The 17,198-nt window shown below is 32.3% G+C and overlaps 3 protein-coding genes across 3 annotated transcripts; 2 read left to right on the top strand and 1 right to left on the bottom strand.

Moving 5' to 3' along the window:
* The first annotated feature begins 272 nt into the window (after window positions 1-272).
* On the top strand, window positions 273-1,592 carry LOC112705353 (uncharacterized). Its single transcript, XM_025756187.1, has one exon. It carries the CDS (start codon window positions 273-275, stop codon window positions 1,590-1,592), a length of 1,320 nt encoding a protein of 439 aa, XP_025611972.1.
* An 8,896-nt stretch (window positions 1,593-10,488) lies between these two features.
* On the top strand, window positions 10,489-12,505 carry LOC112705354 (uncharacterized). The gene is made up of 2 exons (XM_025756188.2): window positions 10,489-11,775; window positions 12,437-12,505. Exons 1-2 carry the CDS (start codon window positions 10,489-10,491, stop codon window positions 12,503-12,505), a joined length of 1,356 nt encoding a protein of 451 aa, XP_025611973.2.
* A 2,430-nt stretch (window positions 12,506-14,935) lies between these two features.
* Window positions 14,936-17,112, bottom strand: LOC112707360 (uncharacterized). Its single transcript, XM_025759066.3, has one exon. The coding sequence runs from the start codon at window positions 16,705-16,707 to the stop codon at window positions 15,115-15,117; it is 1,593 nt and encodes a 530-aa protein (XP_025614851.1). The 5' UTR covers window positions 16,708-17,112; the 3' UTR covers window positions 14,936-15,114.
* Window positions 17,113-17,198: the final 86 nt, after the last annotated feature.

Consider the following 17,198-nt stretch of genomic DNA (forward strand, 5'->3'; position numbering starts at 1 on the left):
ACTGGCCACACATTTGCTTGGAAACCTCCATTTCCAGCGATCACCGTCAGCTGGATTACTACGTTATCTGTGCGAGGATTCTTCCCTTGGTTAGGGCAGATGCTGTGGTTACCATAAAGGTCTTGCAACAAGCTACAGAAGCCGATTACGGTTTCAGGCCTAGTTACAGGAAGGTTTGGATGGCCAAACAGAAGGCAGTGGCACAGATCTATAGAGATTGGAAAGAGTTGTACGCGGAGTTGCCACGTTGGATGCTAGGGGTACAGTAGACCATGCCTGGGACAGTTACTGTCTTGAAGACCTCTCTTGTTCGACTTGGGGGTGAGGTCGATGAGTTAACCGTGTACTTTCATCGACTTTTCTGGACATTTTCACCTTGCATCAAGGCATTCCGGCATTGCAAGCCCCTCTTGAGTATTGATGGTACCCACTTGTATGGCAAGTACGGAGGCACGCTTCTACTGGCGATAGCGCAGGATGGGAACTCGAACATCCTCCCGATAGCCTTCGCCCTTGTGGAGAGAGAAAATGCAGAGTCATGGACATTCTTCTTGTCCAACCTACGATCGCATGTGACGCCACAGGAGGGTCTCCTTGTTATCTCTGACAGGCATAATGGCATCAAGGCTGCACTTGAGGCCCCTGAGACTGAATGGCTGCCTCCACGTGCTTTTCGAGCATACTGTATTCGTCATGTGGCTGCGAATTTTGCCCTTACCTTCAAAGGAAAAGATGCTAGGAGGACGTTGGTCAATGCTGCCTACGCAAAAACAGAAGCAGAATTTTATTACTGGTTTGATATCATGCAGACTGAGAATCCAGCAATGTGTGACTGGGCCAACCGGATGAAATACGACAAATGGACCCAACACGAGGATGGTGATAGACGATTCGGACACATGACAACCAACATTAGTGAATGTGTGAACTCCGTGTTAAAGGGAACTCGCAACCTCCCGGTCACATCGTTGGTTAAGTCTACTTACGAGAGGCTTGCTGAGCTATTCGTGTTCTGCGGTCAGACAGAAGAGGCACAACTCGGATCTGGACATGAATTTTGTCAGGCGTTGGTCAAGGCTATTGATTGGAACATAAGAGACTCAAGGTGCTTCACCGTAACTTTATACGATAGGCACCAATCGGAGTACACGGTGGCTGAGACAACACTGACCGGAAACTTTTTGTTGGGGAGCTACAGAGTTTTTCTTAAGGATCACACTTGCGACTGTGGCCACTTTCAGGCTCTTCATTATCCATGTTGTCACGCCATTGCATGTTGCGCCTATTCGCGCCTGAATTGGGCGTCATATGTTCACGAGGTGTATCGTATGAGTGAGGTGTTCAACATTTACAAGCAGAATTTTCTTCCGCCTATCCCAGAAGGCCTCTGGCCCCCATATGCTGGGCCAACTATCATTCCTGATCCTAACATGCGGCGTGCGAGGGAAGGTCGTCTGAACGCAACCAGGATCCGTGGTAGTATGGATCAGTCGGTTGCGAACCAGCCGAAGTGCTGTGGGCTCTGCTGTCAGCCTGGGCATACGCGGAAGAACTGTGACCAGCGAAGACATACTGCTAGAGGGGATGCTTAGATGTCGTGACGTTTATTGGGTCGTCGTTGTTGCTTAAGTTATTTTTAGGAAGTCTTAATTTGAGTAATGTAAGGTTAGTTATCTTATTAATGAATGTCGTTCCCTTGTTTAGTGTACTAGATTCATCTGCTTAAGACCCTATATTTTAGATGTTTAATGGATTCACTTCGGTTTGAACCTGATTGCACGTAGTAATTGTGACCAAACAACTCACGAAACCACACTCATGCCGGTCTTCCGTTTTTCATCAGATTCTCAAACTCAGTCAGGCACCCACTAACGGGCTCTCCATCGATCGGCAAACCCAGCTGATATGCCACATCTTGCAATGTGATAGTGTAGTCCCAAAGGGCATATGGAAGGTGTGGGTCTCAGGACGCCACCGCTCAATAAATGTGCTAAGTAGAGGCTCATCAACCCAGAACCAGTGACTGTTCAGCCTAGCCAAATGATACAAGCCCGCGGTCTTTAGATACGGTATAATTCGATCGTGTAAAGGCATATTCTGCTGTCTTCTAACGCCGCTAATAACCCTACTGCAAAATGTCGGTAACAAAATCCCTCAACATACGACCAATACTAATAACATAGTATAAAAAAAATTATTAGATACCGACTTTGGTTTTCTATTTCCTCTAATAAATACTAAAAACAACAACAAAATAATAGGGATAACAACAATACCAACAGAAATAATTCTACTAACAATAACAATAATTATAATGCTAACACTTCCCAATTCTAGTACAAAATAAAAGTAATAATAATAACTACCATTATCATAATAGCAACAAATATAATAATACTAATAATGATACAACTACTACTGCTACTATGAAGTCATAATAACAAATTAAAAATAAAAGTAATAATAATAATAATAATAATAATAATAATATAATAATAATAATAATAATAATAATAGTAATATAAATAATAATAATAATAACAATATTAATAATAATAATAATAATAATAATAATATAATAATAATAATAATAATAATAATAGTAATATAAATAATAATAATAATAACAATATTAATAATAATAATAATAACTAACCTCTTCGTCGATGAATCCAGCTACGTAAGCAACGCTATTTAGTCGATACAAACGAGTTTTGTCCTCCATGGCTCTCCACCACTCAAATCTCACCAAAACCTTCCAAAGCTCTCCCTAAAACTCTCTCAACCCCCTTGTTCTTTTAATTTTTGTTTCAGCACAAATGATCCGCCATGACCATCAACGGATTATGTATTTATACTACTTTGCATGTAAACCGTGAGAACCAATAGAGGTTTTTGTTTAAGTCCTTCTCTTCATAAACCGTGAAAAGCAACCACGGTTTATGCCTAAACTTTTTCCTTCATAATCCGTGGTAGGTCGCCACGGATTATGCCCAACCTTTTCCCAACATAAAACCTTGTACCCTCCAACGGTTTACGTACAAAATAGAAACCGTGGTTAGCTCCCACGGTTTACATAAAATTGAAATTGCACATGCACGTAAGAGATTTCTGTTTTGTGTATTCAGGTAAACAATTCACATAATTTATTTAATTAGGTATATTGCCCTTTTTTAAAAGATTTATCAATATATATATAATTATATTTTTTTACAATTTTATTTTTAATATGATAATTAACATAAAAGAAATATAACAATATTAATAGTACATTATAAAATTATAAAATACTAATAATTTATAACGTGTTTAGTTAAAAATTATCACATATCTTATTAATTAAAATTAATTCTTTCAAAAATTTTAAAAAATTTAAAAATAAATTATAAATTATTAATTATTTGAAAGACATAGTACCCTTAAAGAATACAAGATATAAGATATCTTTATAAATTTTTTTTAACAACAAAAATTTAAAAGAAAAATGAGTATTTTTTACAAGAAAATAATATCTAAAGTAAATAATATGATTACCAAAATATAATTACGTAAGTTATTATTAATATAATAATATAAATGTTAAATATATTAATATTAAAAAAATAAATGATTTTTTTAAAAATAAATATAGAGATTATTATATAAAAACTAATTTAAAAGATACAAAGATTTGAAGGTATGATATTAAATTAGTTAAGTAAAAATATTAGTGAATTAAACAATTAAGACATAAATCCATCATATAGTAAAAAATAATACATATAAAACTATTAAATTACATAATATTTTTTTTATTATTTTTTAAACACATATCTCATATATAAGTATAGTTTCTTAAAATTTTAGGAGCACCGAAATCACTACTCACCCCCTCTAGGTCTGTCCTGGATACAGATGGTTATTTTTTATTTTGTAAACTAACTTGTTTATTTGGAGTAAAAAATCTCTATATTTAAAGTAATTAAGTAACTTTGACTTGAATGAGATGGTAGACTTACCTGTCTCTTAAAAAGTTGTATTAAGTTGAAATTCTAGTTAAGACTGAGAAGAGGTTTAATAATCTCATATTGTATAAGGGTGAATGCGGATCAAATTACTCAAATCGAATATGGTCAAAATTTCGATTTGATCCGCACTAAAATCATCGAATCGGATTCAATATCTGTGTTTTTTTTTGTTTGGATCCGATTTTTGGATTAGATCGGATATCGAATATATCCGCAAAATATAAAAATATTTAAAAAAACTTATTTTTATTTAAAAAATATAAATAGAGTCATTTTTTTCCATTATTCTTTTAAATATATTTATTTCTAGAATATTATTAAACATATTTTTTTAAATAATAAAAATAAAATAATACTCTATATATATATAATAATTATTAGCTGAAATAAAATATAAAAAGAATATTTATTTATTTATTTGTTTTTTGTAGACTCGTAGATATGTGGATACTTATTTAAAATATTATCCTATTAGTGTGCGAATCAGATCTTATAATCTTTCAGATATGCAGATCAAATTTGATTCATAAATACTCCTAATAATGTAAGTGAGTAAACGAGTGTGCGAGTTATGTAATGACAACAAAAAAAGGGGAGAAATGCTCAAGGGCTCGAACCTATAGTAGCTCCTTAAACCCCTCCCCTTGAAAGACATGATAAATAAGGAGAGCTACTTTGTTTTAGCCTTACCAAAATTTATTATTTTTTACTATCATTTTTAGTCATTAATCCAATTTTTTTAATCTAATAATTCAACGACATACTTTTAACTTATAATTTTAAATATTAATAATTAACTATTAATAAAAAATAATAAATTCTGTTAGTATTCTAACATTTCTCGTAATAAAAAAAATTGGTTAAACATTTTAACTTTGAGTTAAATTAATTTCCAAATTTTTCAACAATATAAATAAAAACGAGTATAAAGTGAAAGTATGAGTATAGACAAAAAAAATTGGATAAAGATGAACTTAATTAACATTAGAAAATTCAGAAGAACAATTTAACTTAATGAAAATTAAATTTAGAAAATCAATTTGAATCAAAAGTGAAATTTAAGGAATTATTTTGATTATTTAAATTAAGGTCATAACTTGGAGGGAAAAATTAAGCATCTTCAATAAGATCCTAACATACACTTCGTCAATAATAGTGGCTGATTTTCTTCCCTTTTTTTTTCCTTTCTCCTGAACCAATGTACTGTCTTACACTTGTCAACGGTCTCTCATAAATCTTTCTGTAGCTACCCCCCTAACGAATCCCCTGTGAGCCTCATCAACAAGTTTAGGCATAATATGTAAATGACTTATTCCCCACTCAAAATTGAATTATTCAGTTGGTGCGTATACTTCTAGGAAGGATTAATACCAAAGATAGGCTCTCAGGCTTAATATCTTTAGACACAAATTGTAATCGTGTGTGTATGTATTCGGTGTTCTATGGAGCAGATTTAGTCTTCTTTGCTGTTATTTATTCTAAATGGCTAGCTAGGAATATATTAAGTTTAGTATATATTACAATACACAATAAATCTTGTTCACATGCTAAGGCTTCTGTGTTCAAATTGCATTGGCAAGGTGCATTATCAAATTAAATTCAATGATGGAAAAAATAGATAGCAATAGGACCATTATTCATGATGTGGGATGGGCAATGTGCTTTTCAAGGTGAAGCGACGTATATCAATTCAAAGTAAGAAGTTAGAACTCTCCTTAGTTGTTAAGTTTAAGAATATGCCATAGCTATCACTTATGAGTTATGAGTTATGACTATGCTATCTTAATTAAGTCTGCACCCATATTTACAACAGGAAAACGACATGACAATTATTATGATGACAAACATATATTTCATTCACATGAATAATTTTTTCAACCAGATTATTATGTGTAGGAAAACTGCACAATATAAATATTTTATTTGTAAGAGTTGTAATTGAGTTTCAGGAAGGATATATAATTTATGTCAATAATTAATGAAAGGAGCCTTAGAAATTAAAAAATGATATCATGTTTTGCCCATTTAGACAACTGATATATGTATAAATAATTGTAACTTTAATTCGTCCATTTACATCTTAAAAGAAAATAATGTAACAATTTTGATTTTATCTAGGGATGTGTACAGTTCGGTCCGGTCCAAAGAGTCGGTCCAGATTCAAAGAATTTTGGATCATGAAGACATGAGTTTGAAGTGACCCGGAATTGACCCGGGAAAAAGAAATTAAATCTACGAAATGAGTGAGATCGGGACCAGGGCATAACTCGGGTCACCCGGATCCGACCCGACAGTCTGGTCATCATACACAATTAATATTGTGTTATTAGTGATGGATGACGACTATTTTATATATGAAATTTAAGTATTGTAAATCTTAATATTTTGTATTATTAGTCATTATAAGACTATAAATTAATATTTTATGTTTAGAATGCATAAGACTTTAGAGTAATGCATAATATTATGTTATATGTATTGACTTAAAAATTTGGTGTTAATATAAAAATGCTTACAAAAAATAGTAATTTGATAAATAATTTTTAAAATAGTAATAAACTAATATCTCAGTCAAAAAAAGTCAAATTTTATAAAAGTACTTACACAATGATATAAGAAAAAAGTTAAAAAAAAAGTAAAAACCCTAACTCAACGGCACCCCCAACCATCCCCAACCTCAGATCCCTCGCGGCACTTCACAGAGCTTCACTTAGACACTCACTCTCACCTCTCTCACTTATCGCACCGTTATCGCCGGTCATCACTCGTCACTTTCCTCACTGAATCCTTTGCCTCGTCCTCGCGACGTCAGTGTTTGCTCGCCTCTTCTTCCTCGGCGCCTGAGAGAGCAGAGCTTCGGCAGACGCAGAGCAGAGCCTGCAGAGGAGCCAACACGATGACAACGGAGGAAGCAGATCCAGACGAGGCACGAGGCGGAGGCAGCGACAGGTGAGGCACGACAGAGCCAAGGCGACCGAAACGGCACAGATAGAGGAGGCACAGGCGCGGAGAAAGAAGAAGCGAGCAAACACAGACGTCGCAGGGACAAGGCAGAGGATCTGACGAGGAGAGTGATGAGTGATGACCGGCGATGACGATGCGATGAGTGAGAGAGGTGAGAGTGAATGTCTGAGTGAAGCTATGTGAAATGCGGTGAAGGAGCTAAGGTTGGGGATGGTTGGAGGTGCCGTTGAGTTGGAATTTTTTCTTTTTTCTTATATCATTGCAAGTATTTTTATAAAATTTGATTTTTTTAACTGAAATATTAGTATATTATTATTTTAAAAATGATTTACCAAATTACCATTTTTTGTAAGCATTTTTATATTTTGATAATAATATACTTGAGAGAATATATATGTATATACTAATGATATTTTATCAACTTATGGAAAAGATGGAGCCCTTTTATTTTTTTTGGGAAAAATAACACTATTTTCACCAAATAGTGTGCTAGAATATAAAGTCCCCGTTTACAAGGCTGTTAAAAATGTCAGGAGAGTTTGTGATAACCTTCCTAGGACATATCATGTTGGATTCAGTCATGGTTAGATTTGCTTATTTCCATACACTTTCATTTTCAAGAATATTAAGCCCGCTACCTTTTTCACTCAATCAGTTAATATATGAAAAATTAATGTTGCATATCTTAATTTAAATTATAGGTTTCAACTGTGGAGAAGATATAAACTTTGCAATTAGTGATTGGTTTCTTTTAAGAGCTATTGCTAGTCGGATATTGCACTGCTTAATAGGATTCATTTGCTTTCCCATGAAAAATTTCTATGCAAAAAAGTAATGCTTTTGTATGCATCCACGGGGCTTGAAGGTTCACATATCAGCATTCTATTAATGTTTCTTTTGTTAATTCGATTCGTTTTCAGCATTTTACCTGTTGGTTACTAATAAAATCAAGAGTATGTATAAGTGTCTTTTCTCATTTCTATGGCGTGATTTTTTATAGCACATGTAAATGTGACTGTTATGTAATTTTTAAACTACTTTGATAAGAATAATATTTTGAGATGGAGACTAATTATGTGTTTTTATGTATTTGATTTTAGAAAAAATAGGTTGAAGGCAATCTTTTTTTATTAGGGTTGTCTCTATGGTTCCTTTGAAAAAAATGTTAGCTTACTAATTATTCTAATTAATAACAACTCAGTGCAATATAACATAAGGTTATCAAAATTTTGAGTTATTTTTAAAGTTCATAATTTTGTGATGATATGAAAGCAAGCCAAGATTTATCTATTGGTCAAATTATCTCATCACAATTCAAATATTTGGTGCATTGCGTGAATTAAAGGTATGAAAATTGAATACTAATCAACCATTTTTGTAAACATAAAAATTGAAAACTAAACTACTTTTATTTAAATTCCAGAGAAGAATCTTATTTAATTATATATGTAAATTATGACCATTTTTTCATGTAGGTATGGTTATGAGTTATGACCATTCTTATTTAATTATATACATAATTTATGACCATTATTGTATATATAAATTTAAAAGACAAATATATAGACTATCAAATGAAATTTCATTTTGATATGGTATATTCAAAATTTTAGATCCAGAGGTTGTTATATAAAGAGATCTTGCATCTTAACTCTTCAAAACAAAAATATCAATTTGTTTACCTGTTTTCTTTTCTTAATGAGTCATCCTTAGTTTGATTTTAATTGCCCCCTTAGATGTCTCGAGTTGTAGTATTTTTCAATTATGCATTTAAACTTTCATTATCAACTATATATACTTAAAAAGTGCAATTTGGGATGAATAGAAAACAATTTCACCTAATTCTTTTACTTTTATTGCCCTCATAATAGATGAATAATGCTTGATTTTTTTCATCAGAGAATATATGTGAATTTTGAGTCAAAGTGTTGAAAAATTGTGGTTGCAATCAGTGGCGGATCCACGGGGGGACCTAAGGTGGCCATGGTCCCCCCCAAATTTTTTAAAAAAAAATAGTAAATAGTAATAATTAATAATATTAAATTTTTTTATATATAATATTAAAAAAAATATAACTTACAAAATTTTATAAATTAAAAAAACTAAAAACTGCATTATGTATTAGATATTTGAATTATTGTTGCTCTTGTTAACAAATAGCCCATTCTAATAATTAATAAAAATAGTTCTATTATACTAGCCCAAGCCCATACTATTAATTAAAGTAACCCTAGTACATTTTTCAAATATTTGTTTCAAACTATCATAGGCATAGCGCCACTTTTCTCTCTCTTTTAGTGATTCCCAAACTTTTGGTCTTCTACTCTTCTCATTCTAATTTTCTTTCCATACCAAAACAAGACATACGAAGAAAAACCATTGAAGAGAAGTGAACAACAAAATATTAACCATTGAATGCACAACAAAGATTCAAAGAGGTATATTTCAATTTTTTTTAAGTTAATGACAATGTCAAGTATTATTTACATTATTTATTTAAAATAATTAATTTATTTTTTTTATAATGGACAGTGTTCAAAGATTGAAGTGAGGACAAAACTCAATAGAATTATTTTTTTGTGAGACTTGGAACAAAAAATAATCAGGTAAATCAATAACTTTATTTTTGGTTATTATATATTTGTGTTTCTAAAATTATTTGTTATTGCTCAATAGGTTTAATATTTTTTTTAAGAAAATAATATATATGCAATTATTTTTGTTTTTTTTTTGTTAGATAGTTCAAGTTAAGTTAAAAATGTCAAAGATGAAAACAATTCACTCATTTTTCAAGAGAAAAGAGAGAATATATGATGAACAAAATTCAGCTTCAGATTCTTTGAGTAATGTTCAAAATATTATTGAACAACCTGTGACACAACTTGTTGAGCAAGATATTCAACCCCCTGCTTCCAAAATAGCAAGGACTGAAATAGATCAAGTTAATATTGATACATTGATGCGTGATCCCGGAAAGCGTCCGCAAATTTGGAATTATCCTATCAATCAACAAGATGAAATCCGTAGAGCATACATAAAGTTTGGACCATATCAATTTATTATGGATGAGTACCCTCTTTCTGGTCTAGAAAGTCATCCTCGTCGTTTCAAAGCTCATTGGTTTAAGAGTTTTTCTTGGCTAGAATATTCGCCAGAAGTGGATGCTGCATTTTGTCTTCCATGCTATTTATTTTCTAGAAAATCAAGTCCATTCACATCAGGAGGATTTCGCAATTGGAAAAAAGTGAATAATGGAAAGGATTGTGCATTTTTATCTCATGTGGGTAAATCTCTTAATTCTCCTCATAATATTGCTGTTAAGTCTTGTAAAGATTTGCTTAATCAATTATGTCACATTGACAAAGTATTGGCTAAGTAAAGCTCACAACAAGTTTTAAGCAATAGATTGCGTCTTAAAGCCTCTATTGATACTGTCAAATGGTTAACGTTTCAAGCTTGTGCTTTTAGGGGACATGACGAGAGTCATGAGTCTCAGAATCGAGGAAATTTTCTTGAAATGTTAAAATTATTAGCTTCTTACAATAAAGAAGTGGATGCAGTTGTTTTGGATAATGCTCCTCAAAATGCAATATACACATCACCTTCTATTCAAAAGGAAATTCTACATGTTTTTGCTAGAAAGGTGCAAAATGAAATTCGCAATGAGATTGGTAATGCAAAGTTTTGTTTGATTGTTGATGAAGCTAGAGATGAATCTAGAAGAGAACAAATGGCACTTGTTGTTAGATTTGTTGATAAGCATGGATTTGTCAAAGAAAGGCTAATAGATGTTGTTCATGTCAAAGATACTACTTCTGCTACTCTAAAACAAGAGATTTGTTCTGCATTATCTCATCACAATCTCAACATTCAAAATGTTCGAGGTCAAGGGTATGACGGAGCTAGTAATATGCGTGGAGAGTGGAAAGGGTTACAAGCTTTAATTATTCAAGAATGTCCTTATGCATATTATGTTCATTGCTTTGCTCATCAATTACAGCTAGCTCTTGTTGCTGCGGCTAAAGAAGTTGTTGATGTTCATGCTTTTTTCCAAAGTTTGAGTAATATTATCAATGTTGTGTGCTCTTCTTGCAAACGCAATGATGAATTACGATCTGCTTATGCAACTGAAATTTCCCATTTAGTTGCAACTAATCAAATTGAAACAGGAAGAGGAGCAAATCAAATTGGCACATTAAAAAGATCAGGAGATACCAGGTGGAGCTCTCACTTCAACTCAATTTGTAGCCTTTTACGTATGTTTGGAGCAACAACTTCAGTTCTGGAAGATTTGGCTACTAATGGATCTACATATTCTCAACGTGGTGATGCTACTTATGCTCTTAAATCTTTATTATCATTTGATTTTGTTTTCATTTTGCATATGATGAAAGAAATCATGGGAATCACTGATAAACTTTGTCAAGCATTGCAACAAAAATCTCAAGACATTTTGAATGCTATGCATCTGGTTTCTAGTACAAAGTCATTGATTCAACAGTTAAGAGATAGTAGTTGGGGAGCACTTTTGGAGAAAGTTAGTTCTTTCTGCAATGATCATGCTATTCAGATACCTGATATGGGTGCTTCTTTTAGTGACATAATTCGGTCTCGTCGTAAAAAGGATGTTGTCACTGTTGAACACCACTATCGTGTTGACATTTTTACTAGCGTGATAGATTTTCAATTGAAAGAGCTAAATAGTAGATTTAGTGAGCAAGCAACCGAGCTCCTCATACTGAGTACATCTCTAGATCCTAAAGATGCTTTCAAGTTATTCAGTGTTTGCAACATATGCAATCTTGTAAAGAATTTCTATTCTTTAGATTTTTCTGAGCAAGAAAAGATTCAATTGGATTATGAGTTACAACATTATGAACTTGATGTGGTTAAAGCTCCAGATTTTCAGAATTTGTCTACTCTTGCTGAATTGTGTCAAAAATTGACAGAGACAGGAAAATCAAATATATATCCTTTAATTGATAGATTAATTCGTCTTGTTTTGACTCTTCCTGTGACAACAGCAACAACTGAACGAGCCTTTTCAGCTATGAAGATTATTAAAACAAGGCTTCGAAACAAGATGGAAGATGAATTTTTAGCAGATTGTATGATTGTATATATTGAAAAGGAAATTGCTTCAAAATTCACTTCAGAGATGATAATTGATGATTTTAGTTCCATGAAGCATCATCGAGCAAGTTTAAAAATATCAAAATCTTAAAGTATGTAGTTGAACATTGACTTTTATATAATATAATTACTTTTTTGATATATATGCTACAAATCATATTTTGTTAATTTTTTGTTATATTTTATATTTAATTGGCCCCCCTCTTATGAAATTTCTGGTTCCGCCACTGGTTGCAATATAAGAGGAACTAGAAGGGCAAATAGCATTACGGCAGTGTTCTGTAATTTTAGCTTCTCTTTTGTAATCTCAATGCCATAATTTATGACTTCAGGTTGTGGATGTGTCAAATGTGGTTTTGCAAATCATATTACCAAGAAAAATAATAATAGATTTTCAATGAAACAACGAGCAAAAATTTGTCTTGAAGAATAATAATATACAACAAAATGCAGATAATACCAAGTCTGTATTTATGATTGCATATTTCTATCTAATATTTTCGTTTCGTAATTATGTTTATTCAAATAAGTGACAAACTTCATGGTATGAATGTGATAGTATTTGATGGAGAAATAGACTCTTAATATTAAATCTTTGAATTGTTTGTTATTATTTTTGCTCATAAATTATGTTTTATTATAGTAATTATTTTTTTCTTTGTTGAATGCATTTTTAATTAGGGCGAATGAAAATAATTTGCAAAATTTTTTATTGAAAAAACACTTAAAAGATTATTTTAAAAAATTATTTACAGATTAAATACTTAATTTATGGTTAGCCATAGACTTGGGTTAAATATACATATAATTTTATAAATAAATTATAACAAAGTAGATTAAATATGCGATATGTGATTAATCATACACTAAAGTAGCGTTTGTTTTGAAAGACAGAACAAAACATGACACTGAGACAGAGACAATAGGACGGAGACATTAAAAATTATTGTTTATGTATTGTGTTTGGATACGATGTACAAGACACTAATGTAATGTCCAGTATTATGTTTGGATACACATGAACAAGATTAAAATATTATATGAAATGACTAAAATAGCCATGTGATTTCAAATTTTTTACATCAAATACAAATTAATTTAATAAAAAATGAGAGTAGAACTTGAAAAAAATATTTGAAGAGACAAAAAATTTTAATAAAAAAGTTATATAATAATTTTTATATTAAAATAAAATTTAAAATATAATTATTTTATTTTTAAATTTATTATTAATATGTAGGAATACATATGGTTAATATTAACAAAAAAATAAATTTGAGTTCGATTAAAAAAAAATTTCGTTTAAGTTAATAAGTTAAATTAATTTTAAATAAAAAATCAATTTTAAAAAAAATCCACTTTTACATAAAAAAATTAGCTTTTGCACATAAAAATTTATTTTTTATTTAGAAAACCAATTTTTTTATATCTAAAAATTGATTTTTTTTAAAAAATTAATTTTTTTAAATTAGAAAAAATAAGAAGGGATAACAGTGGAATAATAAAAAATATCTATGGAGAAAAAAATCATAAAAAAAGTCCGTGTCCCTCTTCTAAATCCCGTGTCCGTCATTGTCCTTCGTAAAAGAGTGGATACAAAATTATAAAAAACTGACTCAGAGACAATGTGTTCAGTGTTCATGTCTCTGCTTTCAAACATTTTTTAAAAATGTGCTGTTCATATCTCTGTATCCTGTCTCCGAAAACAAACGTTACCTAAGGGTTTAATTATTATAACTAAATGTCACTTAGTTAGTATTCATTGTTTGTGTAACTATATTTAAACAAATAAACATAATAGTTTTTACATTTAAGTAGAATCTATTTATATCGACAAAATTATTTGGCTTCTGAAAAGGAGATGATGTAACAATCTTATATATTGTACAATAAATTTTTAACAAGAGTAGTTTTTCAAATTAAAAATAACAATTATTAGTGTAAATAGACATATTCAACACATTTTTACAATAGATCAATATTTAACCTGCGTGTAGCACGAATTTTACACTAGTTTAATTTATAAATTGAAACCAAATATGATCAACATTTAAGAGCGTCATTTACTATCCTATGGCCTGCCTTATGGACAACGGATGTCGAATGTACCCAATAGATGAATCCAACTTATCAGAATAAGAAAAATGTGTGGAGACCTATTTTTGGAATTAGTTCACATTCTTGGTATTTCACTCATTTTAGCACACTATAGGTTGGGATTGGAGGAATAACTCAATCTCTCTCTTATTTTTTAAAACAAAAATAACACCAAAAATTAAGCAAACTGCAAACTTATTAATAGTCAGCGAAAATAAGGGAAACGTAAATAGCACAACAAAGCTTTTGCTAAGCAAAACAGATATTTAATAGGACATCTTACAAAGTAAGTGCTTAACTGAGTATACTATCTACACTAACAACAAGACATAAAACACAAAGATACAAAATTTAGTGTTTTTATATTTTGTTTTGTAATAAAATAGAACAAATTATAAAAATTTAATTTTTTTATTTAAAAAAATTGAAAAAAATATAATAATAAAAATTTTATAAGAATAATAAAAAAATAAATTATATTATCTATTAGTATCTCTGTATCTTTTCTGTCAGAATAAACACAAAATACATTAATTTAGTATCACTAGATACAATATATCTATCCAAGTTTCATCTATCAAATACGATTTTAATCCATGTCTCATCTGTCAAATACGATTTTGTGTCTTAATGTTCCTGTCTTAATGTTCCATCTCTATAAACAACCACGGCCTTATATGCTAAATGCCTAGCTTCAAACAACGTTTCCACCAAGTTATTCAAGTACTACAAAATTTCGGCCATAAATAAAAGAAATTATAGATGATGCCTATGAATTTAACAAGTTCACAAAAATAAAATAAAATAAAGAACTCTCCAACTATTTTCTTAACCAACTAAACTATGAGTTAAGCAGGTAATACAAGTAGTTTATAGTTTAATATAAACTAAGATGTGACAAGTGAAGCTACTTCTACAAAGGGCGAGAGACAAATCCCATGGCAACCATCTTTTCCACCAAATCCTCGTGCAGTTTAAGCTGCCCTGCTTTCCTCAACAGCTCTAGAACCATTTCATAAACAGATTGATTAGGTTTTAGTCCTTTTTCTTCAACCATCTCCTTCATAAACTTGTAGCCATTGTTCCAGTGCCCCTTTTCACAATACATTGAAATCAAAATTCGATAAGTATTCACATTGGGCTCAACTTGATTCTCATCCATCTCCTTCTTCAATTTCAAAACCATATCAATTGATTTTGAGTCCGCGAACATTCTCATCAATATATTGTAAGTTAATGTATTAGCCTGGCACTTCAGCTCCTTCATTCTAGCATACATCCTATGAGCAGCATTAACATCATGTAACTGAGCTATGCATCCAAAAATTGAATTGAAACTTGACGCGTTAGGAAAAACCCCTTTCTTAACCATTGAGTTGAGAACCTTCACAGCTTCTTCAAGATTCTCATCCCTGCAATGACTCTCAATTAGGAAATTATAAGTAATCGTATCAGCAGGACAATCCATCCTCTTCATCTGATTGTAAACTTGCAAGACCTTTTCAGTCCTTCCAGCCTTCACATGAACTCGCATGAGACTGTTGAAAGTAACCGCATTAGGATCACAGCCGGCATCAATCATCTCTGAGAAAACATCATGAGCACGAGAAATCTGACCACACCGGCACAGTGAGTCGATCACAATGCTGTAAGTGTATGTGTTAGGCTTGATTCCAGCCAGTTTCATATCCCTGAAAACCTCCTCGGCTTTCGCTATATTCCCAGCCCTGCACCAACCATGAACTAAACTAGTGTACACTATAACATCAGGCTCAAACCTATCCTTAAGACTATCAAAAAATGATTGAGCTTCAATTGCTCTTCTCTTCCTGCATAAGCTACTAATCACAATTGAAAATGCAACAATATCAGGGAAGCAACCAAAGTCTTCCATGCGATTAAAGGCGTGAACCGCCTCCGCAGCCAATCCGGCCCTCACGTATCGTCGGACAAGGACAGAAAACGTGTCAATGGTTATTTTGACTCCGCGAACTTTCATCAAATTGATCAAATGCCATGCCAAATCGAAATGCCTCAGCTTTCCGGCAAGGTCGATCATCTCGTTGTACGGCTCAGGGGATGAAGGGAAGCCCTCGAGGGAGGTGGCCCAGTTGAAGAACGCGAGAGACTGGAGCAAGGGGATGCCATGGCGGACACCCCCGCATTTCTCGATAACCTTGCGGGCGACGGCGGGGGAAACAGTTTCTGTGGCGGAGATTTTGGAAAAACTGATGTTGAGATCGGGAATGGTGAGATTGGGGGTGGATGGGGTGGCGTTGGGATTAGGGTTTTTGCGGTAGTGGTCTTTAATGAGAGAGTGAAATTTTTCTGCTATAAGGGTCTCTTGGGGTGACAGGTTAGTGGTTTGGGCAGTTTCTGTGGTTTCGTTTGTGTCATGAGCTTTTGAAATCAAAGCTTCGGAAGAAGAAGAATAGAGTTTGAAAGTGCAGAGTGAGAGTGGGGAAAGAGAGCTGTATAAGCTAACCCTTTGTTTGATGAAGGCCATGAAGAGGGATGGCACGCACTGCCACTGAGCAATTTAACTGAATATTACACTTCAAGGTGACAGAAACTTCTCCGATGACTTTTGAAATTGGGAAGTGATCATGATAACTGAGAGCAGCTCCCTGGTTGAGTTATTGGCGGCGCTTTAGAATGGCAACGCCCTCGGCATCAATAGTTCTCGCAAACCTGCTCATTCTGCATAAGCTAGACGAGGGTAAATTAGGTGAATAAAATATTTGACAAAGTATAAACTAAAGAGCTTATGTAAATGTTAATAAGATTTTTAAATTAACATAGAACAGAGATCAGTTCATGAGACAAAACAGAAAACTCCAATGCACATCTCTAAATCTTTATTCCATTGTTTTAATCTATGTCTGTAGTTATTAGCGGCACTACCAGACTTCACTTAAGCTGTAATACAGTTAAGTTGAGAATTTAATCAGAGGCTGAGAGAGTATCTTATCATCTTTATAAATCAGAGTAAAAGAA

This window comes from Arachis hypogaea, chromosome 8 (genome assembly GCF_003086295.3).
Source record: "Arachis hypogaea cultivar Tifrunner chromosome 8, arahy.Tifrunner.gnm2.J5K5, whole genome shotgun sequence".
NCBI lineage: Eukaryota > Viridiplantae > Streptophyta > Magnoliopsida > Fabales > Fabaceae > Arachis > Arachis hypogaea.

Bases quoted from the DNA above. Each gene is read 5' to 3' on its own strand.
- LOC112705353 (XM_025756187.1), top strand. From the start codon at position 273: ATGCCTGGGACAGTTACTGTCTTGAAGACCTCTCTTGTTCGACTTGGG.
- LOC112705354 (XM_025756188.2), top strand. From the start codon at position 10,489: ATGTTAAAATTATTAGCTTCTTACAATAAAGAAGTGGATGCAGTTGTT. The intron at 11,776-12,436 runs GTAAAGAATTTC...TTATGACTTCAG, and splicing joins TTTGCAACATATGCAATCTT to GTTGTGGATGTGTCAAATGT.
- LOC112707360 (XM_025759066.3), bottom strand. From the start codon at position 16,707: ATGGCCTTCATCAAACAAAGGGTTAGCTTATACAGCTCTCTTTCCCCA.